The sequence below is a fragment of the Lactuca serriola genome, chromosome 5, assembly GCF_051521515.1.
Source record: "Lactuca serriola cultivar US96UC23 chromosome 5, Lser_US96UC23_V15, whole genome shotgun sequence".
In the NCBI taxonomy this organism is placed as follows: Eukaryota; Viridiplantae; Streptophyta; class Magnoliopsida; order Asterales; family Asteraceae; genus Lactuca; species Lactuca serriola.
In genome coordinates, this window is record NC_136412.1 from 229463137 (window position 1) to 229479479 (window position 16343).

The 16343-nt window shown below is 33.6% G+C and overlaps 3 protein-coding genes across 3 annotated transcripts; all 3 read left to right on the forward strand.

Moving 5' to 3' along the window:
* The first annotated feature begins 1576 nt into the window (after positions 1 to 1576).
* LOC145050246 (uncharacterized) lies at positions 1577 to 2672 on the forward strand. Its single transcript, XM_078998528.1, has 3 exons — positions 1577 to 1700; positions 1787 to 2259; positions 2337 to 2672. The coding sequence occupies exons 1-3, from the start codon at positions 1577 to 1579 to the stop codon at positions 2670 to 2672; spliced, it is 933 nt and encodes a 310-aa protein (XP_078854654.1).
* A 6969-nt stretch (positions 2673 to 9641) lies between these two features.
* LOC145053701 (peroxidase superfamily protein) lies at positions 9642 to 11953 on the forward strand. The gene is made up of 4 exons (XM_079001791.1): positions 9642 to 9872; positions 9947 to 10126; positions 10415 to 10577; positions 11456 to 11953. The coding sequence occupies exons 1-4, from the start codon at positions 9663 to 9665 to the stop codon at positions 11875 to 11877; spliced, it is 975 nt and encodes a 324-aa protein (XP_078857917.1). The 5' UTR covers positions 9642 to 9662; the 3' UTR covers positions 11878 to 11953.
* Positions 11954 to 12122: 169 nt separating this feature from the next.
* Positions 12123 to 14053, forward strand: LOC145053702 (uncharacterized). Its single transcript, XM_079001792.1, has 8 exons — positions 12123 to 12280; positions 12481 to 12608; positions 12736 to 12823; positions 12915 to 12997; positions 13301 to 13339; positions 13477 to 13547; positions 13654 to 13768; positions 13860 to 14053. Exons 1-8 carry the CDS (start codon positions 12235 to 12237, stop codon positions 13926 to 13928), a joined length of 639 nt encoding a protein of 212 aa, XP_078857918.1. The 5' UTR covers positions 12123 to 12234; the 3' UTR covers positions 13929 to 14053.
* The last annotated feature ends 2290 nt before the right edge of the window (positions 14054 to 16343 follow it).

Consider the following 16343-nt stretch of genomic DNA (forward strand, 5'->3'; position numbering starts at 1 on the left):
ATCCAGTATGCATATATAGCCCAATAGATTTTAAATTTAAAATAATAATAATAATAATAATAATAATAATAATAATAATAATGTGAATCAAGAACAGTATCACAGCGGCGACACATGTTCAGCAATACCAATTGCCCACTTGCCCACCGCAGGTATCTTAATTAGTAATTTTTGTTAATTTTATGAACCTAAGTATTTGATTGTTAATTGTTGGCAAATAGCAACTATTTTATTAATATCGAATTTGTGAATTTTTGTTCTATTGTTTTGATTGTTTTATTCATGATTTTAAATAGGTTTTTTTTATTGTTTCTAATTTCAATGTGAATTGATTATTTGATTGTTGTTCATTTATTTGAGTATTTATTTGTTGTTTATGAATTGTTGTTTGTTTTAGAAATTAAAATCAAGAATGTTTTTATTCAAGTTTTTAAGAAAGAGTGAAAAAAAACAATAAAAGAAGATAATGAGCAACATAAGAATATGAGAGTTGATTTAAGTTCACTACCCGTTGACCCGGCAGAACGTTCGGCTATGGAATATTATCATGTGAATAAGGAGATGAAATTAAAAGAGCATACTTGCAAAAAGGGCCTTTCCAACCTCAAAACTATAAGTTTCTACAACGTGCTTTTGGAGGTAAACAACGAAGATTTAATATATCTTGGTTTGATGACAATAAATATTGGTTAGAGTATAGTATAAAAGAGAATGCCGCATTTTGTTTGTGTTGTTATCTATTTAAATCCGACATATCAAACCAAGGTGGATCGGATCATTTTGTGAAATCTGGTTTCAAAGCTTGGAATAGGAAATCAGGACCAGATGATCATAAAGTTGGAACTCCACACAATATTGTTGTCCAAAAGTGTCAAAATTTGATGAACCAAAGGTAATCCATAACTACTACTTTTGAGAAACAAACCACTTTGCAAGAAAAAAAAATATTGTATTCGTTTGAATGCTTCAATTGATTGTGTTAGATTCTTGTTGCGTCAAGGATTGGCATTTCGTGGTCATGACAAGACAGATGATTCATATAATAAAGGTAACTTTCTTGAACTTTTACAATGGTTAGTTGATCGATGTGATATGGTAGATCATTTTGTGTTAAAGAATGCTCCAAAAATACACAATTGAAATGCAATGATATCCAGAAAGATATCATGCAGGGATGTTCAGATGCAATTATAAATGTTATTATGGAAGATCTTGGAAAAGATTTTTTTGCAATTTTAGTAGACGAGTCACGTGATGTTTCTTGTAAAAAAAACAATTGGCATTAGTATTGAGGTTTGTAAATAAAAAGGGGGAAGTTGTAGAAAGATTTGTTGTCCTTAGACATGTCAGTGACACTTTAGCTTTGAAACTAAAGGAAACCATTTATGATATGCTCTCAAAGTGGAATTTGAGTAATACTAGCATTAGAGGGCAAGGCTATGATGGTGCTAGTAACATGAATGGTGCATTTAATGGATTGAAGACTTTGATTATGAATGAAACACAATCTGCATACTTTATTCATTTTTTTGTTCACCAATTACAGTTAGCCCTAGTGTTTATTGCATAAAATCACATGAAGGTTAATGATTTCTTTGATGCGGTTTCTTGGCTATTAAACATTATTGGATCTTCCTACAAGCGACAAGATAATTTAAGAATAAAACAAGCAAATAAAGTTATGGAAGCCTTTGTTGAAGGTTTGCTTTATAATTATACTAGATTTATTATTAAAACATTTTGTAGTTATATTATGCTAATTAAACTTATATATGTTAAATTTTAGGTGAGCTTAAGAGTGGTACCGGTTTGAACCAAGAAGTGGGTATCAAACGACCATCTAATACTCGACGGGGTTCTCATTTTTCATCTCTATTGGATATCAAGAACATATATTCTTCCATTTTTGAAGTACTTGAAGACCTTGGTAAAGCTAATAGTGATTGTGAGCGTAAAGCTGAAGCAATTCGCATCTTAAGGTTATTAAAGTCCTTTGATTTTGTGTTTTGTCTACACTTGATGATTGATATCTTGGGAGTCACAAATCATTTGAATACAATATTACAAAGAAAAGACAAATATATCATAAATGCCATTAATCAAGTAAGCAGCTCTAAAAAAGCAATTCAAGAAATTAGAGATGTAGGATGGGAACCACTTTTAGGGAATGTTACTTTGTTTTGCAAGAAACATGATGTGAGAATCGTGGATATGGAAGATGAATATTATGATGGATTCAGTCGTCCAAGAGGTTCACAGGTAGGTAACGTTTGATATTACCAACTTGATTTATTTATTGTGTTTTTTAATTAGCTTATTAAAGATTCATTTTTTAGGTTAACAACTTGCACCATTATCATGTTGATGTATTTAAGGCGGTGTGTGATATGCAACTTCAAGAGCTTAACCATCGCTTTAATGAAGTCAATAAGAAATTACTTCTTTGCATAGCTTGTTTGTCCCCGCGTGAGTCTTTTAAAGCCTTTGATTTCGATAAACTAATGGAAATGGCTACACTTTATATGGAAGAATTTCAAACAGAATATGATCTTCAAGTTCTTGAAGTTGAACTTAAAAATTACATTAAGGATGTGCGAGAAGATGAACGGTTTAATCAATTGAAGAGCACTGGAGAACATGCCAAAAATATGGTTGAAGAAAAAAACATATAATAGATCCTAAGGTTTACCTTCTCTTGAAACTTGCATTGATCTTACCCGTTGCAACAGCGAGTGTGGAACGTGCATTTGCAGCAATGAAGTTGGTAAAGACTAATGTACGCAACAAAATTATATCAAGCTATAAGACCTCGTCGGGTACAATTGTAAAAAAAATGTTTTAGATAGTATTAGTAATGATACAATTGTGAAATTATATCAAGCTATAAGACCTCGTCGGGTACAATTGTAAGAACTTAATTTTTCTTTTTTTGCTTTTACGACTCCATCCAATTCGAACCCGCAATAATATTTTTTTAGTATTCTTCTTCATTTACCGGTTTCTTTTAAATAGTGAACCATGTGGTTTTACGTTCTAGACTCACCACTGACTCCAAAACCTCAATAGCTCAAATCGTTCGAATTCAAATACAGACTTCAATAGCTCAAGTCGCTTTCGAATTCCATTCCTCTTTATTTGAACTAACGACAACACAATACAAGTCGAAATCGATTTCACTTTTTGATTTCGACACTCAGCCCAACATTTGATTTCGACACTCAGCCCAACATTTGATTTCGACACTCAACCCGTCGGAATCGACTCAAGTCATTTTCATCACGTCAAATACGAATTTGACTCGCAGTAACAGCATTCGACCCCAAACCAAGCTAGTCAAACTTACATTCAACAATAGACAACTCGTAATCCACCATTCGCATATTCGATCACTCATATCAATACTCATTATCAACCCTTAATTCAAAATCAATAAGCAATTTGAAATCCATTTTTACAAGAGCACCAATTTTTGAATGAGCATTTTAACAATCGAAATCAATATTGACTTTCACTTCAATAATCAATTTGACATATTTCTGCCATTATCGAAATCTTATGTTGATCGATTTCATCGAAATCACCAAGATGAATCGAATCTATTCTTCATTCAAACAAAATCAAAAAGTCAAATAGATACAAAGAAAGAAAACGATAATTGACAATTACTTCCTTTTATATATCAATCGTTCATCAATTTCGATTCAGGAGAAGGAATCAGTTAACAAATCAGATAGTTACAAATTGATCAAAAGTCATGAACATCTCCTTTCATCAAAGTCGGAGATCTGAGAATGTAAGATGTCGAAACTAAAAGATGAACAGTGAACTGATATTCAAGTTGGTCTCGAAGAAATAGATCATGAACAGTAATAATTGTTTTGGATCAATGAAGAATAAAAAATTTGATTCCAAAATGGTCTCTAATAGTAACGGTTCTAAAACTTTCGGATTGGACTGGATCAAATGAATAGAGAGTAAAAATAATAATTTAGATTTTAGGCTTGATCTACTACAAAGAATAATTGAATCAACAATGGGGTTGAAACAATTTTGATCCAACGAGTCAAAACGATTAACAATCAAAAACGAAAAGCACGATTTAAAAAAAAATGACTGAATTCGGATTTAGAGAAAAACTTTGATCGTTCATCTTCGATCTCAACATGGATTTTTCGAAATCCATTTGAGAATGTAAGAAACCTTCTTGATGATTCTTTTTTCATTTGTAACACATGAATCAATCATTGAAGATTTTGGTTCTTTTGTTGGAATAAGAAAATCTCCAATCATCACATTGTACCACCCACGATGCATGTTGTACAATTCGTTCTTCGTGTTCTTCAATGATCTAGCATCATCTTCATAAGAATCATCAACACTTTTGTGTTTTGAATTCAAATTCATTGCAATACTTGATGATTGTTGCTTTGGAACCCAAATTTGTTTCATAGATTTTGGCTTCAAGACAACATTTGAATACTTTTGTGAAGAAACCCAATTGTTCTTGTTGTTGATCTTCTTCTTTTTCTTTCTCATCTTTTTAGATCTTGAAGTTTTGAATTCAAGAACAAATTCATTCTTGAAAACTTCAACTTTGCAAGTTTGAATCGAATCTTTTAGAGTTTGATACATTTGAAGTGCTTGGATTGAAGGCTTTCGATATGGCATCATTCCTTCAAATGAATCACAAGAATTCAAGCATTCATCAGTTTAAACTCCAATTGAACGAAAAACTTTCACATCTTCATCAAAATCACATTGAATTCCCATTTCTTGAAATTCACAAACTTAAGAACATTAAGATCATTTGGGTCTTCAATAAGAGAAACATATTTCTTATCGAATAATTCCTTTTCTTTTCCTTCCTTTTGATTACCACTCCAAGATAACATATTCAAGGAAATTTGAATCAAACAATCAATCATATTAAGAGGTTGAAATATCAACTTTCGTTGATCATCTTTCAATCCTCCATAAGAAATCAAACTTTCCCATGAAATTAACCCGCCTTTCAACAATAACCCATAAAATTGTTTCTCATTAACTTGGTATTTGACATGTTTAATCATCACAACCCAAGAATCATAAGCTAAATACACCATGATCACAAGAACTTGGATTTTCTAGAGAGAGAAAGTGATTATGAGTGAAATATCTAGAGAGAAAGTGAAACAAACAAGTATTCTAGAGAGGGAAAATCAAATTTTAAATCAAATCAAGGAATAAATTTGATTTCTAGAACACAAACTTTCTTAAACACGAAGAACACCCAACAATGAATATTCACTCAAATTATGTTGTCATCATGGATCAATTCTTGAGAGCTTCAAGAACACCTGCTCCGATACTAATTGTAGTGACTAAGATTATGATCACATGTGCGGAATAGTAAAGATCTAGTGAATCATGCAAAAATCAAGAACACAAGGAGTAAATAAAATCATTTTAAGCTTCATTAGAATAGTAAGAGTAAAAGTGGGTTTCGAATATTCTCTCACTAAACTAACACTCACAAATAGGGATGTCAACGGGGGCAAACGGGACGAGAGTGCATCCCCCGCCTCCGCCCCTTAAATTTCTTTGCTCCCCCATCCCCGCTCCCACACCCCTGAAATGTTCAGCATTCCTACCCCCCGCCCCCGCCCCCGATTGATTTTGGGCTACCTTTTTTTGGATAAAAGAAGTTGTTATTTACGCTAAAAGAAGCTATTTTTTAGATAACAAATAATTATTTATAGTAGAATGTTACATGTTAAAAATAAAAAAGTTATGGCATCTTAAAAACATTATACTAACAATTTAAAAACACGTTTTTTTGATGAATTTTAGAAACTCAAAATCATCTTAAAAACATTATACATGGGACGGGGCCCCCACGTGACTTTTTGACATCCCTACTCACAACTGGGTCCTACAAGTTCTTACATAAATGGGAGTCGCTCACTTCCTATTTATAAGAAAGACTCAACACATTTACACATACAAAAGGGTAAGCCACATCCAAGGAGAATTTTGCACCCTAATAATTGGATATTTTGGAATGAACTAAAAATGAAATTTTTATCTGGAATTTTGGGATGTTACACGTTTCCTCATTGAAATAGACTATCATTTAAAGTGAACTCGGATGAAAATCATAAGTCCTTGAATTCAAAGTAGTTTAATTTCTTAGAAATTAAGTATAATACCACCTAAACTTGCTTAATAAACATTGGTGTATCGTACAATAGGTCTAATTATTGTAAGGTTCATGGTGATTGACCGTCAATTGTTGACCTGTTTTTACCAATTGTTACAACAGTTGGTTGTCAAACTTGGTCAAAAAGTCAACTATCCATGTCATCACGCCGCTACCACCACAAAGTCGCGGCGCTAACAACTAGGCAATAAAATAGTCGTAACATGCTTAAAAATCACGACGTCAACAACTATGAAACGTGGCACGACTTTGGCAATTCAACTAACTTCTATCTATGGTCTTATTCCTTTAAGATCTAAGCTTTATACCTCCAAATCACGTTAAAATGTAACTTTATCCATTTGCATGCCCTTAACACTATCATTCCAGTCCTAGGTCAAAAATGGGACCAAATGCTCCCAAACTCATGCATGGACCAAATGGCAAGATAAACTACTCATCTTCTTTCCACAATGGGTCCAGAAGGCATAAAAACACAACCTTTAAGGTTGGATCTCTTCAGAAAACAACCCAACATCATTCCAACTACCAATATATGCATAAAACCTTAGATCTAAACCCAGTAACTTATAAATATCAAAGCTTGAAAACTTACATAAGTTTAGGAGGTGCTGAGAAGGTTGAAACTAACTTGCTTCATGCCTCCTTGCTTCACCAAATGCAAACTCCTCTTTTCAAGGTGCATAAACAAGAAGGATAAGCTCAAGGATCAAAGGGAGATGCTAGGGTTTTGATGAAGATGCTTTGAGGGTGGAGCAAGCCTTAGACATAACATTCTTTAAATAGGACTCAAAATTCGAGATATAGGGCTTTGGGCCCTAGCGGCTTCGTAGAGTTAACCTTAAATCTCATAGTGCGAAGGATGGCACGCCTCCTCATAGCGCGATTTAAACGTTGTCTCGGTGTGACTTATCAAAACACTAAAACCTCAAACTTAACAGTTCAAAATAATCAAATTAGTTCATACTTGAAAAGTAGGTGTTACATTGGTACCTACTATGAGGTTGTATCAGACGTAGAGTTTGATACAACCTGGGACCTACTATGAAGTTGTATTATAGGGGATCTTTATGAACTTGTTACCTATTATGAGGTTGTATCATACTTTGAATATGATTAATGGCTTAAAGCCATGAATGCTAAGAGGCAGTGCATGAAGAACAATCAAGTTTGGAACTTACTATACATTATACCATGCAACATGTCTTTTGGGTGTTAGTGGATTTTCAAGAAGAAGACTAACATGGAAAGATGTGTGTACCTTTCAAGTTTGACTTATCGTGAAAGGTTATTTGCAGATTCATGGTATATGCTCTGACGAGACCTGTTCGTATGTCACAATCGATCATGATATTTTTTTACCATAGTCTCATATAATAACTATGAGATATGGCGAATGAACTGAATGGCTAACTCAACAAACATTTATATGGTGCAACCACAAAGGTTTTATTAACTTAAAGCACCTTGATCAAGTGTGCAAGCTTCAGAGGTCAATATATGTTGGTGATTTTAGTGTCACCTGGACATTTTTTGTAATTGGAACTTACATGTGAGCTAAGGGGATTCATAATTTATACTCTAATATATGTTTGGGTATGTGCGGAGTGCACACATGTATAAGATCGAATTAGAAGTCGGTTTGACGACAAGTCGAAGGTCCGAGGGCAACGCCCTTGGGTCCGGGGTTTCCAAAGGGGCAGTGCCCCTTTGGCGGGGTCTAGAGGCGGTGCCCCTTTGATGGGGTCCAAGGGGCAGCGCCCCAAAAACTCTTCAGATTTTACAAGTGGGTACATAGTGGAAAAATCGAATTATTGAGGGTGATTATGGTAAAATTGACTAAGATCGTCAGTTTTGGAAACCATTGATTTCTTCATTACTTCCGAATTCCCTTGACTTGTTTCCAAAGCAACCCATGACGGTCAAACCTAAAACAAAACTCTACTTATCTTTTCTATATAAACGACTCTCCTCTTTAGGAGAAGACACGGCCTTTTTAGCTCTCGTTTTTCTTCATACGAACTTAGAATCTTCTAGCAATTTGGATTACATTTTATGTGCTTAGATTCGTAAGTGTCCCATTGGGATCATCCTAGGTTGAGTTTCTTGTAACCCAGGCATAGTAGAAATATCAGTTCGGAAAGTGTCTACACGATCCAAGGGGTATCCGGATCTCCACCATAAACCCTACCCAATTTCTAACAATATATGGACTAAAACAAGCATTCGGGGGTTGGAATCGATAATCATAATTTCACATATGTCATAGACGGGATTTGAATTCACATGTGTCATAGACGGGGGACATCACCTGAACAATCGGGCTAGAAGCCCTTTGGTTTGGTGGTAAACAGTGGCGGAGCTACATGGGGAGATGGGGATACTACAGCATCCCAAAAAATATTTTATATATAAAAAAATATTTGTAAACAAGTTCTATATTATTGTAGCCCTCAACTAAATGGATTGTACAATGTTTTTTATGCTTGGGATAGGATAACACATGAATATATCTTTTTCGGTCGCAGAATAAGTTGCGGAATAGCGTAAATGATCAAGTTTCAAACGGTTGTTTAGTCAATTTTATTGAGAATGATGTGCTTCTACAAGTTGTTGAAGACGATATCATTGATAGCATTCAAGACATGACGACTAGGTAGATTCAATTGTAACTTTTGCTTAAACTATATTTTTCGATTTCGACTTTAAATATTAAGAAATTCTTTACATTTACTATTTTGAATCCTAAAAAAATTTGTACCCTCTTATCAATATTTTGGCTGCGCCCACCGGTGGTAAATATGTTTTCTAATTACTATCTTTTGGTTAAAAACTCTTAATTGTCTATTTATTTAAAACGTTTACCTGGTGGCTGGTGCTTGTATTTTTAGGTCTAATTCTAACCACAGGTAAGCCTCAAATGCATAACTATACTTGACTACTTGAGGAATTTCTCTAAAAACAATAGCGCGTGTACGGTCTTGTCTAAGCCCCTTTTAACGCACGTTCTTTATTCAAACCACTACTACAAAATGTATCTAAATTATGTCTATGCTAATAAAAGCATAATACTTTAATAAACTAAACAGATAGTTGGAAATTACCCATTCTTGGCGTGGAACATAATCCCTGCATACCATCTATACTAATCAATAATATAAATGATCATGCAAGCTGATCGATGAATTCACTAAAACTCTCAAAAAGCTAATGTGAACTCATTGACAATTAAAAAAAAAAGATACAACATTCACCACAAGAAGATAAAACCGCGTAAATGCAAAGAAGAAAAGACAATAATATCTGGTTACTAAATTCATCTTCTCCTTTTTCATGATTTAATGGTGCGATGAGTCGAGCTCCACTAATATTAAACAAAAGAATCTATGGTTTTACTAGCATTAAAATGGTGTCAGCTACTACTATATATAACCCATAGGATACAACGATCATATATGCAGAAATGGAGATTAAGATTACTTTGCTAATCATCGTTAATTTGAGTTTAATCTTAATCCCAGTTGCTAAATCTCAATTGCAATCAGGGTTTTACTCTTCTACATGTCCCAAAGCTGAAGCTACTGTGAGGTCTACGGTTGAAACACACTTCAAGAATGATCCTACTGTTGCTGCTGCCCTTCTCAGGCTTCATTTTCATGATTGCTTTGTTGAGGTAATAAATTACTTAAAATGGTATTTTCGGAATCCATAAATTTTTTAACTTTATTAATGGGTTTTCCTTGTTAGGGTTGTGATGGGTCAATCTTGATTAAGGGTGGTTCTGCTGAGATTAATGCAGTGCCTAATCTTGGATTAAGAGGTTTTGAAGTCATTGACGATGCTAAGTCACAATTAGAATCTTTGTGCCCTGGTGTCGTTTCTTGTGCAGATATCTTGGCCTTGGCTGCTCGCGATTCGGTTGATTTGGTAATCACTTAGCTAGGCTACATTTGTACACGTGACATGATGGACAAAACTGAACTGGACTAGACTGAACTGAACTGAACTGAATAAATTTCTAGCACCTATTGTTGAGAAAAAAAATACAAATTCTGACTCGTTGACATCGGTTTCGGTGTCAACCTATTGCACACCAAACACAATACAACATCTTAATATTGTCTTGTCGTGTCCTATGTAACAAATAGGGCCTTAATATTTTTCTTCAAGTTAACTCTTACTCACATCTAACATGCTTTATGTCACGTGTTGAAGAGTAGTGGTCCAAATTGGGCAGTGCCGACAGGGAGACGTGATGGTAGAGTCTCGTTGGCGTCTAAAGCATCAAACTTACCATCACCGTTGGATTCCGTTGATGCCCAGAGGCAAAAATTTGCAGCTAAAGGCCTTGATGATCGTGATTTAGTGACACTAGCCGGTATGTCAAGAATCATTATTTTGCTACTCTAAAAGTTGTGTTTATGATAGTCAAGACAATAGCCACAGAGTAGCGCATTTGATTCAAAGGTAGGGGCGGTTTTTTTATGGTGCTCGTAGTAGCACCGGCAACCTGTTTTTTCTGTACGCAGTGAAAAATTTTCGAAGTTTTTTTTTCTATTATCGTGCCACTACTTAAATTTACCGTGCCACTCCTGCTATGAAATTTTGTGTCTGCCCCTGTTCAAAGGTGTTATCTTTGCAGAAACATGTGAAGGTTTGAGCCACCGACAACATTGTACTTTATAGGTGCTTCAATTACAATATGGATTGATCTACTTCTAGCCACTAGTCTCTTATACTACCCTCATTCTCAATCCAACTCAACCTAACTATCTATTAAAAAAGTTATTCTCTATCTTCCCCGTACATAACCTAACTAACTATAAACTTGTATCCACATCAGCAACCCAACCTAATCCATTATTTTATTTTTTTTAATATTCAAAAAAATATATCAACATTAGTCTCATTTTGTAGAGAATTCTTTTTTTATGTATTTTAATATATTTTATTTAATTTTAAAATTAAAACCACATCTATATGTTCTAAAATAAAAATAAAAAAAATAAATAAAAAAGGAGAGAAAGGGTAAACTATGGTGAGCTAGGTTGTATGGGCAATCTGTTCCCAGCCTTCTTTTTTATTTATTTTTTAATTTTTGGGGTGAGCTATCACCAATGGGGATAGTCTTATATCAGTCACCTATTAGTTGTTGTGTACCTGACTTACATAGTAGGACACTGTGGGGCCAACTTTTGGGTTGTTGAAAGAATAATTATTTTGCGAATACAGTAAAGATAGTATTTTGTTATGTAGGTGCCCATACGATTGGCCAAACGGATTGCAGATTCTTTAGATACCGTTTATACAACTTCACGACAACCGGGAACTCGGATCCGACTTTGAGCCAATCGACTCTAACCGATTTTCAGAAGCAGTGTCCAAGGAGCAGTGATGGCACGGAGCGAGTGGCATTGGACAAGGACAGCCAGTTGAAGTTTGATGTGAACTATTTCAAGAATGTGCGCGATGGGAATGGTGTTTTGGAGTCCGATCAAAGGTTATGGGGCGATCCCACGACACGTGACATAGTACAAAAGTACGCGGGAACCTTACGAGGGTTGTTGGGACTTAGATTTGATTTTGAGTTCAAGAAATCCATGGTTAAGATGAGTAGCATTGAAGTAAAAACGGGTACACAAGGAGAGATAAGAAAGATTTGTTCCAAGTTTAATTAAGCAAGGGCAATATGGTAATTTTATATGTATTGAATAGAGTTATTGTGTATGTGAAAGTCGAAATGTTTGTGGATAACCCTTTTTAAACGGTATTGGATTGTAAAAGTTATCAGTTTAGTTATTGTGAGTTGGAACATAAAACCGAATAGGAAATTTATTGTTTGCCAAAAATACCCTCAGAAAGTCATTTTATTGGCTATCGTGGAAGCACAAAGTTGAAAGGCTATTAATGTCAATTGACGTGTCGAAACAATACCCATGAAAGCTCAACTCATCATCCACATATTTCCTCGTTAAACAATCCTCTGTTTTTGCACTTTTGATCGACAGAAAAACTCATAAATTCAAGAAAAAAAAATGGAGAGCGCCCTCTTGTTGGCGCCCAAATTAGTTTCCAATCCAAGTAAGTATCTTTAAGCTTCAAAATCTTTCTGGGTTCTTTAAAATGGTTACGTTATAAGCTTCAAGAATCAGATTGTGAACTTAAGAAATCGAGAAACATAGAAATCGGGTCCTACTAAACCCTAATCTGATGACCCTCATTGTGTAAATAAACCAAAGTTCTGTGAGTAATGTCGGTTAAGTGATTGATTCTTCATTCAGGCAGAGAATTTCGCAGCAATGTGAGGCAATTTCAGAGCTCATTTTGTGGCAAATCGATAGCTAATGTGGAATTTACGAGAACTGATGCATATACCAACCATAAAAGCATCGCTAAGATCACTTCGTTGGTAATTCTACTTCTCCTTCCAGTTTTGTGATTCGAGATTATGTAATCGTCAGGGTTTTTGTTGTTGAGGAGCTAAATATGTAAAAAAACTATACTAATTTGATTGGTCTTCTGTGTTTTTTTTATAGTTTTCACTTGGGAAGAAGAAGGTGAAGACAATCAAGAGAGAGACAGTTATCCCAGATCCTGATTATAGAATTCCGATTGTTCTTCTTGGTTTGTACTGGTTCCATAATCTTTTCATATGCCAAATTTGTTCATGTGATTAAAACCCTAAACCCCAAATCAATACGATTACAATCAACAGGTTTTGCTGGTGGTTTAGTGTATGGAGATAATCTATTAGCAGCTGCTCCTGTTGGTTTACTTGGCTTACTTCTACTCTTTCAGGTGATCATATCAAGAATTGCAAATTAAAAAAATACTTTTACCATTTTGCGTTGTAATTATTTAATTATTTTCAGTAGTTATTAAACTATTATACTTTTTTACAGTTAAAAAAAAAACATTTTTCTTTGGTTAAATTGAAAAACGTTGAAAATACATTGTATTTTTTTTTTCTTACTTTGCCCTAATATCAAACCGAGTAATTAGGAAAGCTGATTTTATGGTTTAATCACTATAAAATACAGTTAATGGCTAAATCAAAATATATATGTATATAATGCTTTAACTATTTCTTTTTTTTAACAGACGACTAGAGTTAGGTTTGTCCTCGATGATGAAGCTCTGGTTTGTACCTTAACCCTCTTTTTTATATTATTAACACATAAAATGATATTTTTTATTTCCATTTGTAAAAAACTAAAAGTAAATCTTTAATTTCTTTTATTACTAATTTATGTCTTGTATTTTACTTACAATTGAAGGAAGTGAAAGTGGGAAAAGAGCTCGATGAATCGGGTGAAAATGTCTTTGTTGGTGGCAAAAACCGTTGGAAGTGAGTGTTTTGCTACCCCTTTTTTTTAATTTAAAGTAGAAATAAAGAAATGATTAAAAAAATAATAATAATAATAATAATAATAATAAACTAACATCGATAACAGATACTCATCATTTGTAAACTGGGAGCTTTGGTGGCCAAATTTCCCGATTTTGGTTTACTTCAAAGAAACACAAACAAAGCCTGAAGGACAAATCCACTTTTTCCCAGTGATTTTTGTGAGTATTTAAATTATATGAACGTATTTGTGATTTGATAATAAACATTTATTTTTAATATGGTTTTTTTTTGTGTGTGTGTGATAATTAGAATGGGAAACAGTTATACGATGTTATGGTGGAACGAGCGGGCCCTTCAAAGACTAGTGGCCCAAATTAGTAACATACTTAGCTTTATTTGTTTACTATATCATCATGTTTTCATTTTTTTTCTATTATAGTATTATACTATCAATTTTTTCCTTTGAAAAAGTCTATGCAATTATAGTATTGTATTTTCAGTTATTTCATATTAGGACATTGTACTTTCAAAATAATATCCAAGTATAAAAGCAAATATTGCTTTTTATTTGGATGACAATATGACATTCTGTCTTTCCTCTAAATAGCAACACGTGACCAAAATGCCCCTATAAATAGCATCACATTTAAATAGTAGTACATGTTATAAAGGAAACAAAAGATGCTAAATAAAACGAAAAATGGTTAAATTATGATGCCCATTTTGGGTTTGTTTATTGTAACAGACGTTTGTTGTAATAGACAATGGTATGTAAATTTTGCATAAGTCGATTTTGGATTTGTTTGATGTAAAATTGACATTATGGCATACTACTTTCACCAACTATTTAGAGCATTGTAAAGGGTATCAGAAATGTGCCAAATGATGAACACATTCTCATAAGTTGTATAAAGTGAAAACAAATGGTTTAATGGTTTACTGGATCATATTCTCATAAATGCAATGCATTAATCAGTTCTAAAAGTAAATTGTATTAATGAATCTATATAGTTGACAGTGCCAACATTTGACAATTTCTGTGAGTAAATGTGACAAAATTTCCCAAAATACCCCTATTGACAATTTGTATTATGTATATGTACATCTATGACCAAATGTTATAACTTGACAAAAATACCCTTGTTGAGGTATTACACATATGGGACAAATTAAGGTGTTTTTCTTCATAGGAAACAAGAAAGCAAATGACAACATTGTTTTAAAGTTGTAATATAAGATAACTTATTGAAATTAAAGCAAATGACATCAGTGTTTGACAATGATCAAAACGGATTCATTTCTACAATTGAGCTTTGCCAACGCCAAATCTTGGTGATAAGCTAACTAATGAGGAAGTTGATTAAAAAAAGAGGCACAAACCAGATGTTATTTAATTGGTGAATCAAGTTGATGTTATACTTTTCTTAAATTATGACGAATTAAGGCAATGTACTTAACTATTTTGTCCCTTCACATTTATGACCTTAACAATTTTGTCCCTTGAGATATTATACCCTTAACAGCATTGTTATTCTACCATTCTTGCATTAGATTTGATGACCATTGGCATGACAATAATGCCCCTTCATCACTAAATACTTAATTAAAGGTTGGCAATAATACCCCTATGTATATTGTAATGGAATGACATTAATACTTACTTATGAATGGAATGAGTCATTCCACTTGAGTTGCACAACAGGGGAAATATCTTACCTATCTTACAAATAATTTATGTCATTTCATCCCATAAGTACAATAGTTATATTTGTTATAAAGTACATTTCGAAAATACATTTCCCCTTGCAAAAGCATATACATATGCATCAATACAAAACATTTTAGAGTGCATAATTTCCTACTCATTTTATCCAATTCTTTTCTAAAACTCTTAGATTCCTTATCAATCTTCACCTTATACACACTAAAATCATTTTCAAGTATTGTAATTTTCAGTTCAATAGAGTCTTCATGTGTTTCATCTTTCTTATTCTTGTTCTTGGTTATAAGTTCTTCATCTTCATCAATCCATTCCCGGAAACCACATTTTTCTTCTTTTAATCCTTCATATCTAATGCTTTTGTTGATCTAAATGTCATATCTCTTGCAAATGTAAAAAAGGTCTCACCTTTTTCAATCGAGAAATCGATCAAACAACAAAAACATAAGTACTAATTGTAACTGATTGAAATTATGTAGGAAATAGAAACGAATGGTGGTGTACCTGAAGTAATTTGAAGGTTTCAAAGTCAAAATCAGCATGGTACGAGTTATCAAGCTCGTAATCACGACAATCTAATTGGAAATCAAGCATAAGAATTCTAGCCATTTTGCGTTGAATGAACCCTATGATGTTGAAACTTCAAAATTAAAGCAATGAAAATGAACCAAATCGTGAGGAACAGAAAAAAAAATGAAGTAATTATTAACCTGAAGAAAGGTTTTGAGAAGAGACCAAGGGAACTTCTTCAGGTAACTATCGATGATCGTTCGTAATTCACCGGAAGCCCCTTTATTAAACCTCATGAAATCTGCAATCGAATTGTTTACTAGAACTCGGTTGGGGGATCCGACATCTTCTTCGATAGATAAGGATTGTGTTATAGGGTGGAATTTGATAAGATTAGTTGAAGTTCTAGGAATTATGCGGGTAAATTTATTAAAATAAGGCAAATCAAATGGTGATGAAGGAGAAGATACTATCGAGAGAGAAGCTGCAGAGACCATTGCTACTACTCCTACTCCTTTGCCAATTCACCACCTAAATATGCCAACTAAGCAAAAACATGCCAA

What these genes read in the sequence shown, in the direction of transcription:
- LOC145053702 (XM_079001792.1), top strand. Translation starts at nt 12,235, where the DNA reads ATGGAGAGCGCCCTCTTGTTGGCGCCCAAATTAGTTTCCAATCCAA. An exon ending in GGTGGCAAAAACCGTTGGAA is followed by an intron (nt 13,548 to 13,653) that starts GTGAGTGTTTTG and finishes CATCGATAACAG; the next exon opens with ATACTCATCATTTGTAAACT. An exon ending in ACTTTTTCCCAGTGATTTTT is followed by an intron (nt 13,769 to 13,859) that starts GTGAGTATTTAA and finishes TGTGATAATTAG; the next exon opens with AATGGGAAACAGTTATACGA.
- LOC145050246 (XM_078998528.1), top strand. Translation starts at nt 1,577, where the DNA reads ATGAAGGTTAATGATTTCTTTGATGCGGTTTCTTGGCTATTAAACATT. An exon ending in TATGGAAGCCTTTGTTGAAG is followed by an intron (nt 1,701 to 1,786) that starts GTTTGCTTTATA and finishes GTTAAATTTTAG; the next exon opens with GTGAGCTTAAGAGTGGTACC. An exon ending in GTCGTCCAAGAGGTTCACAG is followed by an intron (nt 2,260 to 2,336) that starts GTAGGTAACGTT and finishes TTCATTTTTTAG; the next exon opens with GTTAACAACTTGCACCATTA.
- LOC145053701 (XM_079001791.1), top strand. Translation starts at nt 9,663, where the DNA reads ATGGAGATTAAGATTACTTTGCTAATCATCGTTAATTTGAGTTTAATC. An exon ending in TTCATGATTGCTTTGTTGAG is followed by an intron (nt 9,873 to 9,946) that starts GTAATAAATTAC and finishes TTTCCTTGTTAG; the next exon opens with GGTTGTGATGGGTCAATCTT. An exon ending in TGATTTAGTGACACTAGCCG is followed by an intron (nt 10,578 to 11,455) that starts GTATGTCAAGAA and finishes TTTGTTATGTAG; the next exon opens with GTGCCCATACGATTGGCCAA.